General features: G+C 47.1%; 1 protein-coding gene and 1 pseudogene across 6 annotated transcripts in view; one reads left to right on the forward strand and one right to left on the reverse strand.

Annotated features, from left to right (window-relative positions):
- The window catches only part of ENOSF1 (enolase superfamily member 1), a 31,476-nt gene that overhangs the window by 7,875 nt on the left and 9,543 nt on the right, over positions 1-14,058 (reverse strand). For 2 of the 6 annotated variants that reach the window (XM_073898446.1, XM_025886644.2), the window contains 9 exons: positions 12,553-12,668; positions 10,740-10,826; positions 10,337-10,363; positions 8,113-8,185; positions 7,958-7,996; positions 7,505-7,587; positions 6,681-6,715; positions 2,132-2,219; positions 252-386 (listed from right to left, as the gene is read on the reverse strand). In XM_073898446.1, coding sequence (XP_073754547.1) covers positions 252-386; positions 2,132-2,219; positions 6,681-6,715; positions 7,505-7,587; positions 7,958-7,996; positions 8,113-8,185; positions 10,337-10,363; positions 10,740-10,826; positions 12,553-12,668 — 683 coding nt within the window. Of the gene's footprint in view, positions 1-251; positions 387-2,131; positions 2,220-6,680; positions 6,716-7,504; positions 7,588-7,957; positions 7,997-8,112; positions 8,186-10,336; positions 10,364-10,739; positions 10,827-12,552; positions 12,669-12,845; positions 13,157-14,058 lie in introns of those variants that run through there. The other 4 variants (XM_073898450.1, XM_073898451.1, XM_073898448.1 and 1 more) reach the window with 3 other exon arrangements.
- LOC112835107 (glycylpeptide N-tetradecanoyltransferase 1 pseudogene) lies at positions 2,247-4,379 on the forward strand (annotated as a pseudogene).

Below are 14,058 nucleotides of genomic sequence, written 5' to 3' on the forward strand. Positions count from 1 at the left end.
TTGTTTCATTCGGGGTGAAAAAATATTTTAGTATCAGTCAGGTTTCTCTATTTACAAAGTATGGAGTCGTGTCTATTAATCTTTGGATTGCTGGCAGACTTTCAACTTTTAGCAATTTACTGTCTCTAAAATAAAGAGAAATGTAAAAGGAAATAAGCAAAGGAGCTTTAGGATCTATCATGGCCACTCCAGAAAACCAACCAAACAACAACAAAAATATATAGCGGCAGGAGCAGGAGCAGTTTTTCTACCTCGGAAATGGCTGCGTGTCCCAGAATGTCATCAGGGGAGGTGGGCTCCTCAATCCACAGTGGCTTGAACTCAGCCAGCTTTGACATCCACTCTACCGCCTCGGGCACATCCCAGCGCTGGTTGGCATCCATCATCTGCAGGGAGAGAGAGAGAGAGAGAGAGAGAGAGAGAGAGAGAGAGAGAGAGAGGCCCTCCACCGCGAGGTCTGCCTGGTGCTGACCTGTGCCGGGCTATGGCTCTCAAGGACGAAATGCTGTCACTTGGTGCCCCCGACTGCTGAGCAAGACTTCTGGAGGGAGCCCGACATGTCCTCTGTGGAGGACCAGCATTCAGACAGCATGAAGGTGGCCAAAGAGCTGCCACCAAGACTGGAACTGTGGCTCCAGATGTGTCTTCTGACAGGGCCACTAGGATGTCTGGAAGTGCCCTGGGCTGGGCCCAGGAGAAGTGCTCGCTGGCCCTGGAGCTCTGGCCCAATCTGCACTGAGGTGCCACCCAATTGCATCTGTCTTGCAGTATCCATTGTTCTGGAAACTATTTTATCACATTCCAAATCAGGCCTCATCAATTCTGAATTTGTTCACCAGTCATTTTGACGCTTGCCAACTATGAGTCTGGCACAATAATACATAACCCAAACTCTACCATTGATGAAGTACCTAGCCAACCGGACAGTTTATGGATTTTGTCCCATTTAATATTTAGAACTCTATGAAGCAGTTCATATTAACCCAGTTTACAGAAAAGAAAGCTGGCATGCAGAGAAGTTAAGGAACTTACCAAAAACATAAGTCACGTAAATGACAAGTTCAGGGCCAGGCCTCTAACTCCCAGGCCCTGGCTCTCTGGAAGCCAGGTCCTGGGTGTGCAGACACCAAGAAAGGGCCTCTCCACCCTTGACATTATCACGCTTGATGACAGACATGGGGATGGATATGTCCAGTAGAAAGTGCTAACTGGTATATGAGTTCCCTCAGGGGCCACTGTGAGGACCAGAGGACAGTACAGCTAGAATCGCGTTGTATCACAAGTCATTTGGATAAGGACGGCCCCATAAGACAAAAGTCATGTTAACTCGTGCATAAATAGTGGCACTTCTGATCCTAGGTCAAGGATTCAACTGTTTCTGTTAACTTATGAAACATGCCTCCAAAAAGCATAAAAATATCTTACTGTGACTTTATAAAAATATTTTACACATAGTAAGAAACATCTTATAAAAATATGTAGTGAGGAATGACTGATCCTTACATTTATCTCTGCAAAAGTTCGGCATTTCTTCCACCTTGGCTCCCTGAGACTGGCCTACCTGCTGAACCAGGCAGGATGTATTTAAGAGAAATTAAATAATGACACAGGAGGGCACCAAGGGGGGACCTGTTTGCTCAGGTGCATCCGTGCTAGCAAGAAGGAACAATCTCTAACCCGGATCTTACTTAGGGAGTTCTGCAGAGCAGACACATTTAAAACTATCAGCTCCTTCAGTTTTTTTTTGTTTTTTTTTAAAGAGTTCACCCGTTGCAAGACCACACAGCTGTGCCTCCTCTCACATTCGGCTTTAAAATTCCCAACGAGGGGGGCCTGGGTGGCTCAGTCATTGAGCGTCTGCCTTTGGCTCAGGTCATGATCCCAGGGTCCTGGGATCGAGCCCTGCATCGGGGTCCCTACTCTGTGGGAAGCCTGCTTCTCCCTCTCCCACTCCCCCTGCTTGTGTTCCCTCTCTCCCTGTCTCTCTCCGTCAAATAAATAAATAAAATCTTAAAAAAAAATTTAAAAATTTCTAACGTTCTTTAATCCTTGCTTGAGATGAGCTGTATTTGGCCCAGGACACAGGTTTCATGTGAGCTGCTCTTTCTCAATGGGAGGAGAGGACATTTACCAACGTCTTCTCAGGTCCAATCATGTTTCGGATGAGGCGGCACCTGCGGATGTCATCCTGGAGATCAGCACCCACTTTTACCTTAAACCTATAAAAGAAATGTGGTTTGGGGGTTGAGATCTGTCCCCTGACATGGCAAAGACACGCGGGTTCTCTGCCTCCGCCGACAATTCATAGGTGACTTCTAGTAACCTCTTGCCTCTCCCCCGGTTGGTCTCAGACAAGCCACTTTGAGGGGCGCTTGGGTGGCTCAGTCGTTAAGTGTCTGCCTTCGGCTCGGGTCATGATCCTGGGGTCCCGGAATAGAAACCCATGTGGGGCTCCCTGCTCAGTGAGGAGTCTGCTTCTCCCTCTACCACTCCCCCTGCTTGTGTTCCCTCTCTTGCTGTCAAATAAATAAATAAAAATCTTTAATAAAAAAAAGACAAGCCAGAGGCCGGCTCTCGCAACTCAAGATGGCGGACGAGAGTGAGACAGCAGTGAAGCCGCCGGCACCTCCGCTGCCGCAGAGGATGGAAGGGAACGGAACGGCCATGAGCACTGCACCGATTGCGAGAACGAGGAGGAAAACAGCTACAGCCGGGGTGGTTTGAGTCCAGCCAATGACACTGGAGCCAAAAAGAAGAAAAAGAAACAAAAAAAGAAGAAAGAGAAAGGCAGTGAGACAGATTCAGCCCAGGATCAGCCTGTGAAGATGAACTCTTTGCCAGCCGAGAGGATCTAGGAAATACAGAAGGCCATTGAACTGTTCTCAGTGGGTCAGGGGCCTGCCAAAACCATGGAGGAGGCTAGCAAGCGAAGCTGCCAGTTCTGGGACACGCAGCCTGTCCCCATACTGGGAGAAGTGGTGAACACCCATGGGCCCGTGGAGCCTGACAAAGACAACATCCGCCAGGAGCCCTACACCCTGCCCCAGGGCTTCACCTGGGATGCCTTGGACCTGGGGGACCGTGGTGTGCTCAAAGAGCTCTACGGCCTCCTGAATGGGAACTATGTGGAGGACGACGACAGTTATGTTCCGGTTCGACTACTCCCCGGACTTTCTGCTGTGGGCTCTCCGACCACCTGGCTGGCTCCCCCAGTGGCACTGTGGGGTTCGAGTGGTCTCAAGTCAGAAACTGGTTGGGTTCATCAGTGCCATCCCGGCGAACAGCCACATCTATGACACAGAGAAGAAGATGGTGGCGATCAACTTCCTGTGTGTCCACAAGAAGCTGCGCTCCAAGAGGGTGGCTCTGCTCTTGATCTGGGAGATAACCCGGCGAGTTCACCTGGAGGGCATTTTCCAAGCTGTTTACACTGCCGGGGTGGTATTACCAAAGCCTGTTGGCACCTGCAGGTACTGGCATCGGTCCCTAAACCCACAGAAGCTCATTGAAGTGAAGTTCTCCCACCTGAGCAGAAACATGACCATGCAGCGTACCATGAAGCTCTACCGACTGCCAGAGACGCCCAAGACAGCTGGGCTGCGACCAATGGAAAAAAAGGACATTCCAGTAGTGCACCAGCTCCTCACCAGGTACCTGAAGCAGTTTCACCTCACACCAGTCATGAGCCAGGAGGAGGTGGAGCACTGGTTTTACCCCAGGAGAGTATCATCGACACTTCCGTGGTGGAGAACGCAAATGGTGAGGTGACAGACTTCCTGAGCTTTTATACGCCTCCCTCCACCATCATGAACCATCCGACCCACAAGAGTCTAAAGGCTGCTTATTCTTTCTACAACGTCCACACCCAGCCCCTCTTCTAGACCTCATGAGCGACGCCCTTGTTCTCGCCAAAATGAAAGGGTTCGACGTGTTCAATGCACTGGATCTCAGGGAGCACAAAACCTTCCTGGAGAAGCTCCAGTTTGGCATAGGGGACGGCAACCTGCAGTATTACCTTTACAATTGGAAATGCCCCAGCATGGGAGCAGAGAAGGTTGGGCTGGTGTTACAGTAATCAGTTGCCAGTGAGATTCTGGATAAAGCCACTTAGAAGTCAAACCAGGAAATGGAACCCCACCACTTGTTGGTCCAATTTTCACAAACGTGAGAATCCCTGGCAAAGGGAACAGAACTGAACCGGCTTTACCAAACCGCCACTGAACTTGACAATTGTATTGCAATGGCATAGGCTGCGCAATGTCACCTCCAGCCGTGTCTCTGGTCTCCCTGTTTTCCAATTAATCACATCCTTCTGCAGCCGTGATCAAGGGAATGTAACTGCTGAAAACTAGCTCATGATTGGCATATTATGGAGTTAACGGGTGAATAATAAAAGTATATATATATTATATTAAAAAAAAAAAAAGACAAGCCACTTGAAAAATGACCCAGTCGATGTCTCAGGGCAACAAGGCTGCATCACCTGCTGACTCGAAGTCAAGGAACTAGGAGAGCAGTCAGATTTTTTTTTTTTTTAAGATTTTATTTATTTGACAGAGAGAGAGAGACAGCGAGAGAGGGAACATAAGCAGGGGGAGTGGGAGAGGGAGAAGCAGGCTTCCTGCTGAGAAGGGAGTCCAATGCGGGGCTCGATCTCAGGACCCTGGGACCATGACCTGAGCCGAAGGAAGACACTTAACTGAGCCACCCAGGTGCCCCGAGCAGTCACATCTTTAACAACACTGAGTTTTTGCTGCGCTGTGACAAGGAATGAAGAACAAAAAGCCACAGTCAGCACTAAAGAGAAGAGGAGGCTGGGACAGGGAGCCTGCCCGTCACATCCTGAATGTAAAGAGTCTGACTGATAAAAGACCTCCACCTGCGGGGCTCCTTACAAGCTCGGGGGAGGTTGGGGCCGGGCGGGGGGGGGGGGCCTGCTGCAGGCGCCTGAGGCTGGGGACCCACCTGACTTGGTCACAGAAGGAGAAGCGGCAGAGGTCTCCTTTATATTACAGCTGGCCCCTTGCAGGGAGCTCCCTTCATCTGTTTGGATGCCCAAATAGTCTCCAGAGCCGGGTCTCTACCTCCTCCCCACGACCCCAAGCCGCGGTTTCAGTTGTTGGGAGAAAGTGTGGTCACCCCCCTCGCGGGGGAGGCAACACCACCGTGGGCGAGGCCAGTCTCCTCTCCCTCACTCAGGGATTGCTCCACATTCTCCCCCTACTTTCCTTGGTGCCTGCACTCTGTGCCAACAGAAAGCCCTGCTCGCAGCACACACCCTGGCACCGGTTGCTTCTCTCTTCCACTCAGCACTAACACACTCAAGAAGACGTTTCTGTCCCAGATGGGAGCTCCAGTTTCCAGATGTCAGGCTTCTGTGCTGGGAGGCCTCTGAAATCGCTCCTCAACCTTCTGTGACTCACTAGGTACAACTGTTCCCACCTTTCCTGGGCACGTGGAGAGGGGAGGGGTATCAACTCTTACTGAGCACCTGTTATGACTCCCAGTTGTGCTGGCCCTTTTCAGATAAAAACATCTTATTGCGAGGAGAATCGTGAGTTAATATTATTCCCATTTTATAGAGAAAGAAAATGAGCTCTGGAGAGGCTGAGCAATTTGCCCATGATCACACAGCAAGTCCTTGCAGGAGACGAAGGGAAAAGACAAGAGGTTGATTCCAAATCCATCACAACCCAACCCCTTTCCACTGCTTCAGGCTGCCTCCTTCAAATTCTCACTCCCCAATTCTATTTCGCTGAGGAGTCAACAAAAATTCAGTGCCTCTCAAACTTTAGCAAGCACACAAATCACCCTTTACCATGGGATCTTGTTAAAATGCAGATTCCTGAGCAGCAGGTCTGGGAAGAGGCTGGAGGGTCTACATTTCTGACAAGCTCCCAGGAAATGCAGACGCCCCTGCCCAGCAGGAGGCCCGTGGCCAGGCCCAGAGTCTGCAGAGAGCCTGCTGAACTAGCACAGGCAGAACTTCCCGCCGTGTGCTACACGATAGACTCACGGTGACCCCACATCACGAGATGATGGTTCCTCTGTATCCTGCACTGTGTCAGGTTTGGGAGCCCCCAACCACAATTTATCCAGAGGAAGACCCTAGGACGTCCAGGGGTCCATATTCACACAGGAAAGAGACAGGAGAGAAGAGCCCATGGTTGGTCTGGAGAGAAACAGCCTGGGGAGGAGAAGGGCTGCCACTGGAGGGGACGAGAGGGCGCCTGGAGACTCCGTGGAAAACTGGAACCAGTGACTGGAAGTTCTCCGGAAGGGAAGGTTTCAATACACTGAAGCTCTTTCTAATGCATGGATCCCTCAAACCATGCAAAAGCACCTTACCAGTTAGGCTCACTGCCTCTGCAGGTTTTCAAGCATTGAATCAATGCTTCCTACTGATAGTAAAGAGTGGATTTCTTTTCAGACTAGTGCTTGAGATTGACCATCTTCAAGCTCTGTTTCCAATCCGTTGTTCTAGGATTCTAACTAGGACTCACATCTCATCTTTGGAGGAAGAGCCTGGCCTACGTTGAAACTTCTCCTATGCATCCCTACGTGTCAGACTGTTCTGGACGAATCCTGGCCTCCTTGGTGCCTTTTTCTCCTGGCTCCTCTCCATTGCTGAGCCTGTCGTGACGGAGAGAGTGAAGCGCATTATCACACAAACAAGTTACCTGGTCCAGCCGTCCTTCAGTGCCTCCGTGCAGAGCTGTGGGAGAAAGGAAGACAGCCACCATCACACACCCAAAAGCTCTCTCTCATCTAAGGAGTACCCCAGCTGTCTCTGATGTGCTTTCACAAACACTGGCTGCCGCATGAACCAGAGGAACAACCACATGTTGGTGAATTAAGAGCAGGAATGGCTTAGTCAACAGAGCATAACTCCTTGTACTTGTAGGACGACTTTTTTTCCTCATCTCTAGGGGAACAATTTCTTGAATTGTTCACAACATTCCTAGAAGGGAAATGGAGCATTTAGGTCCCCCCTCTTAAAGCGAGGATATTCTGCAGCATCCACAGAACGTGTGGATGTAAGGGAAACAAACAGAAGCTAGTCTTTCAGCTGTGTACAGGGTGGTGGGGAAGTCATAAATCAACCGGGCTCTGATGGCATGCTGTGTGCCAGCCACCGGGCTACGGGCCTTACACAACTCACAGCATTATTCGGAGTCCCCCAAACCACCCACGAGGTACGTATCATTTCCCCACTTCACAGTGAGGAAAACCGAGGTTCAGCATGGTTCGGTGAGCACAGTACCATGTGACCCTGCTGCCTCTGCCTGGGAATCAATCCCGGGCTGTCACCTTCCAGAAGCTGAGGTAGGACACACTAGGTCACAGAGTCTCACACCCACAATGTGAGTGGCTTTACTTCGCTCTGGTATAAGTACTTTCAGGATGGGGCCTTGGATCCATAATGATTTAGAAAGGCTAACAAGAAAATGCCAGAAAGCCAGGAATATAAAACCTGTCTACAAAACCAGGTTTCAGTGCCCACCTGCTTCAGCGTGTCATCGGAGTACCCCAGCCAGGCGCACGACGTGGTGTAGGCAGGGTAGCCGTGCATCAGCATTTGCCCTTCTGGGGAAACACAATGCTTGTCAACATTTTGTGCTTTCCAGGCACCTTCAGAATTACAACTGCCTTTAGCTAAGCTGCTCCCTCAGAGGATTCAGCCTGTTCTCCTGACCCTGCCTTTCATGTGCACCCAGCCCCAAGCCCAGCCTCTGGCCACATTCACAATCATGCAATTACCAAGGATGTCAAACTAGCCCAGATCTTCCTATTTGTCACACCCAGGGAGCTGCTTCATCCAGATGCAACCCTTTGTCAGAGGGCCTGGCTGCTGGGTATGGGGCATTTGGGAAGATGATGCAAACCCCAAGAGGACAGGGACCCTCAAAAGGACAATGAAAGCAAAAACAATCAAGGAAATTTCCTCACCACCCACCTCTCTCTTTTTTACCAACTTGACCTTTCTGCAGTATTTCTGGAAAAAAATAAGAAGCGTCATCACTTTTTCAGACAACAAAGCATGCTACTACATTATTTACACATCAGCAGGTACTAGAAAACTTCCACTTCCGTCACTCGAGTATGACTCACCATAGGCTTCCTCCTCGGTCAGGACGTCTGTGATGTACCTGAAATCGATGCAGGATAACAGCTCCCTGGGGTCCTGGCAGCGTCACAGGAGAGGGGAAAGGCCCAGGTCAATTCACAAGCAGCTTATGTTTCTAAGGATGGACTTACCTTTTCTGGGAAAGGGCCTTCAGGATTTATGTTAAATTGTTTGGTTCTGTCATTCCTTGGTACAGAGCTCTTCAGAGGGTCAGTGCCGCCTCCCCAAGATGTCCTCAGGCCCTCGTGCGGCAACCCCTCCCTCCCTCCTCACCCCTTCCCTCCCCTTCCCTCCCCTGACACTTAGGCTCCACCTGCCCAACTAACATGGCTCCTGGAAGGAGGACTGGGCAGGAGGCAAGCACTCAGCACGAGTTAAGTGGAGAGATGAGCGCCTGGCGTCCCTCTACATGTAGGTCATTGCTCCACACTTCAGGGCTGACCATGATCCTGGAGCAGCTCAGTGGGAGAGGAAAGAAGGTTGGTCTCAGAGCCGGGCCCTCCAGGGTCAACCCTGTGCCCACCGTTTATTAGCAGCCTGAGCGTGGGCCATCTTCTCTTGTCAAATTGGGACAATTCACTTCACCAACAGGAACAGAACGGATTCACCATGAGCGACCCAGCACACAGCCTGGCCCTGGACCATCACTGGCTGTTCTCTCTCCTGCTCTTCCTGCCCCTCATTCAATGCTCTGGCCACGCTGGCAAGGTGGACATCCTCGGCTGGGCCTCTGGCTGAGACCCCTCCCATCCCAGTCTAACAGCTGGGAAGCAACCAGTAGCTTCACTCCCACTCATGTTGTACTGTGACTAACAGTACTCCACTGGTCTGTTAAAAATCGTAAAAGCTGGGCACCCGGGTGGCTCAGTTGGTTAACCGTCTGCCTTCGGCTCAGGTCATGATCCCAGGGTCCTGGGATCGAGCCCTGCAACTGGCTCCCTGCTCAGCTGAGCGGGGGGTCTGCTTCTCCCTCTGCCCCCACCCCAGCTCGTGCTCATGTGCGCACGCTCTCTCTCAAAAATAAGCAAAATCTTTAAAAAAAAGTAAAAGCTCTTTCAATGCTGAGATTCTGCCCCTTTCAAGACTATTGGCCGCTACTGAAACAGGAAATAGGATCCAAAAGAATGAAGTCACAGGCATCTTCTCTAGTGGCCCTCAAATCATTCAGTTTTGGAAGCCACCTCCTACACCCCTCTGAAAGGCTGACCTTTAGCCTAAAGGCAGCTCATGTCCTTCCCCTTTGGATGGGGCCCCACGCCGCCAGCAACTATGTCAGACAGATGGTGTGACAGCCCGCCTCTTTATTTTCTCCCAGAGAAGAGGCAATGTCTGCCCACCTACAGTCTTCAAGGCCATGGTGTTCTTCGTGTTTCCTTAATTGTGATGCCAAATAATAACAGGGCCTTCATTTGTTGACCACCAGAGTTTTTAGCAACCACCATGCAAGACATCACCCTGAGGCAGCTAATGCTCAGAAGTTAAGTGACATGCCCAAGGTCAACCCGCCAGTAAGTGGTTGGAGCCCAGATTCAAAGCCAGGTCTGCCTGGGCCTGAAGTTCACTCCCCTTAACTTGTCCAGACTTTTTTCCTCCTCAGCTGCCAGGTGCTCGACCCTGCCATAAACAGGCCAAGGAAAAAGGAAACATCGAGGTGCCTATCTTCAGCATTTGGCTCCTTCCCTTCCAGAATCAGACAGTGGAGACCACCACAGTCTGATCCATCACTTTATTTTAAATTCAAAGTGACCAGATGATATCTTAATAATATCTTATGTATTATATAAGATAATAATATCTTACTAATAAAGTCTTGCTCTTCAGGAAGCACTTTTATCATTTGGTCTTTAAACAAATTCTATGAGGTTCTCAGAGAAGTGATGACTATCCCCTTTTCATAGTTAGGAAACAGAGGCTCAGAGAATTTGCATTACACATGAAAACTCCACAGTGGGGGGAGGCAGAACCTAAACTCAGTGCTTCCCTTGGACCACTCTGCCTATGTGAGCACAGCCAGCTGTTACTTCAAATATCAGAAAAGAAATACTAGGGGTTAGTGGGTGTTTGCTTTATCATTACTATGGTGATCCAGAGACAATCCTGAGTATATTTACCGATTATCAAAAGGCAAGTAATCTGTGAAGTCCATCTCATTTATGTTATAACGTTATTATAATTATTTAACATTATAATGTTAAAGAATTTACTTACCATGTCAACAAGTAACTTCCACAGAGGCTTGAAAAAAAAAAAAGAAAGAAAAGAATAGTAAAACATGTGTAAAGTACCCATTTTTTCCTGAAAGTAAATGCCAACACCAACTCTCAAACACCTGCCCTCTGGTCCACCTGCGTGCCGGGGTCTCTAACGCTGCCTCCTAACCCCTCACCTTTGCTGCCCTTCCATTTCTTTCTCAGCCCTTTTTAACCAACTCCTTTAGTTTCCTACCTACTGCCAGGGAGAAAAAGAATCAAACAATTCTCTATATTTCTCTTGGAGGCCTGCTGTGTATGTCTTCTGTCATCAGAAGGCTGCTCATAGAGGAAGTGTTCATCCCTCTGCCATGTGTTGGATTATTCCACAGAGACCCCCAAGTGCTCCTTCGATGAGTTACCTTTCCCTCCTGCTTGGCCCACAGGTCCCACACAGCGTTGAGAAGGGCTGCGGTAGCCAGATGCACAACACCTTTCTCAGGACCGATCTGGTTTTAGGAAGCAAAACACACCAGCACTTCTTAGAAATGAAAGAGATTTAGGTCTCCTAGCCAGGGACACATTTCAGGACTTAAAAGGCATCAGTAAAAGCTCATGTAGAGGTTAAGCTTTTTTTTTTTTAATAGTTTCTAACCTATAGAAAAATTGCAAGAACAGCACAAAAAACTCTTGCATATTCCCCCACCTCTATATATATGTAAATATATACACACACATATACATATACAAATAGAACATATAGAATATAAATAAAATTGATTTTACTGAACCATTTAAGTTGCAGCTATCATGCCTCTCGAACCCTAAAAACTGTGTAGGTCCTAAAAACAAGAATATTCTCTCACATAACCACAGTAGTACAATGATCAAATTCGGGGAAGAGGACATTGATAGAATACTACTGCCTAGAAGACAGGCTATAGTCAAATTCTGCCAATTGTCTCAATAATGTACTTTATTTTATTAACATATTGCCTTTGTTCTGCCTCTTTAGTCTCTTTTTGTCTGGAATAATTTTTCTCATTTTTTTTTAAGATGTGTTGCCATTTTTAAAGCACACAGGCTAGTGGACTTGTAACAGTGTCCCCAGTTTGGGTTGATCTGGGGTTCCTTCATGATTGGGATTCAGGTCACATTTTTTTGGCACAAGTTCTAAGCAGACAATAATGTCATTTTGGTTTTTTACTAGGGGTATGATCTTCCAGCCCTTAGGTAAGGCAGGGTCCACGGCATTGCTGCACTGTGAGGTTACCATTTTCCTTTTCTAAGTACAGAGATTTGGGCATGCATTGATGAATCTTGCCTCAATCAGTTATGGCTACAATATTTGTAATACAGTGATTGTCTAACATTATCATTCTTTTTACATTAAGTTTTTATTCTATTATAATGACAAGCTTTTCCTGGTTGCTTGTTCACTACCTTAAATGGACCCATGGATTCTTAGGTTTTTCCATGAGTTACAAGCCATTACTAACGTATTTATTTTGATCCTTGAATTGTCCCAGATTTGGCCAGTGGGAGTTTCTTCAAGGGAATGCCTTGAAAAGCAAGTTCAACGTGCTTTGCAGAAAGTTCAAAATGAAATCCACGGCAAGATGGCAAGTGCCTTGCCTTGTGCCTTTCTCCAGGCCTGGAGGAGAGCCTGAGCAGAAGCAGCAAAACACAGAGCTGACGTCAGAAGACAAGGGCAAGGACCCAGTTATTGGACTGACCTTAGTGGGATAGAATCCTTTCTCTAGAGCCTCACTCTTTTCATGCCTTGAACTTAGGGTTCAAAATACAGACCTTTACACATAAAAGTACTCTGGTCTCTATCTTCTTAACTTGGCTCTTCTCTTATGTTTCTGGCTTTAATAACTTCCCCCCCCCCCAACTCCAATACTACCCACATACTCTGTCACCTAGAAAGGCTGCCGATTCAGTACCTAATCTTCTAGAGGGTCTAGAACACTTCTTCCACTCAAGGAGTAGGCGTAGAGACGAAGTCCGTAGGGCTCTCAGGATCCAAATATGTCCAGATTCAAGTCTTACAGAAAGAAATCAATTTCCTCCAAACACTGTCTAAATGGTTCAAGCCCGAATTTCTCTCAAAACCATGTTTGACCTTAGAATTGTAAGCCTGTTTCTGTTTTCACATTTGTTGCCACCAAAGGACATCTTAGACCTTAGTAACATTACTCATAGAAGCATTTTATAAAATTGTCCCCTTACCCATCTGAGCTGCCCGTCGCTTGTGAGCTGCCTGTAGAAGCCTCTGAAGTCACCGACGATGTCCCTGAGGTCCTTGTTAAGCACATGGTGAGCGAGGGCATTCACAGCACAGACAACTATTAAGTAAGGATTCAATACTTGTGTATGTTTTGGTATGAAGTCAATAAATTAAGACATGAAAACACCACAAACTAATGTGGGTGTTTTATGAAAGAAACTTCAAATACATAAGGTACATATTTTTAAAAACTGTCCCAAATATGTCTTCTGTGTTTGTCGTAAGTAGTACATACATATGGAAGAGCTGTTAATCCATACATGGAGCTTCATTTGAGTAGAGCAAACATATTTTGAATGGTTGCCGTGCGAAAAACAGAGCCATCAATACAAAAGTTTAAGTCATACTCCCAATCTATTTTCTTATTCACGTTGGAAAGAGTCTGTACAGGCAGTTTCAAAACCAAACCTTGCTAGTTCATTGTTCCTAAGGAGTAAGAAGACCCTGACTTATCACCAAAAAAAAAAAAAAAAGAAGTACCTTCTAATTATTGTCAAGCATAGAAAATATCTTGAATTCACAATATAACACACAAAGATGAAATGAATTTGCAATAAGCATAATACTTACATGTAAAATGTTAAAGTACATGAAAACACTTTTCTTAAATATTACATTTCTTCCTATTGACTTACTTATGATATACTACTCTTTTCTTAAGTAATTTGAAAGTTAAATTTAATTTGGTTCAGCATGACCATTGTTTTTTTTTTGTTTTTGGTATTCTACTGAAGGCTTTATTGTGTTATTTCAGATGAAGAATAAGTAACAAATTGAATGGGAGAGACCCTTCTACCTTTTAGTCATTCTAGAAAAACACTTAGTCTCTATATCAATGGCCAAAATAATCAAATCAAGTCATCTGATTAGCCCCAAAGCAATTACTTTGCTACAAAAATTTCTGATAAACTTGTTTGGTGTTGCCATTTCTGCGATATGACTCAGACCATTTCATAGGACAGCTGGAGAGGTACAGTTTTACAGTCGGCCAGATCCTAGGAGAAAGACCGTTTCAGTATATGAAACATGCTGTCAGGACGTGCCTGGCCTCTACGTGGAGAGCACTCAGACGATTGCACACTTGCTGTTAAATACAGCGTTAGGGCTGGACCAACCATTCCATGTTCTCTAGGGCTTTTGTTAATGGAATATAGAATCATTCCAGTTCAGACATGTATTCCCTAGAACTGCGAGGAGACAGAATCCTCCTCACGCCTTAATGGTTGGTGCTCATAGATTAAAGACCTCTGCAGAGTCTGTCAGCAAGTCACAGAGAGGTACACCATTATCTAGTAAAACCTCCATCTCATTGATGAGATGGTGGTCAGAAATCACTGATGAAGCACACCTCCGGCTTGCCCCACATGGCAAACGCATTTAACACAAGACCTTCTCATTTACAGCTTCCAAGAGACGCAGCACTAATATATTCATCTAGAGTATGTAGA

Source organism: Callorhinus ursinus, unplaced genomic scaffold (assembly GCF_003265705.2).
Source record: "Callorhinus ursinus isolate GAN/ISIS: 27379988/994484 unplaced genomic scaffold, GSC_fseal_2.0 scaffold11, whole genome shotgun sequence".
Taxonomy (NCBI): domain Eukaryota; kingdom Metazoa; phylum Chordata; class Mammalia; order Carnivora; family Otariidae; genus Callorhinus; species Callorhinus ursinus.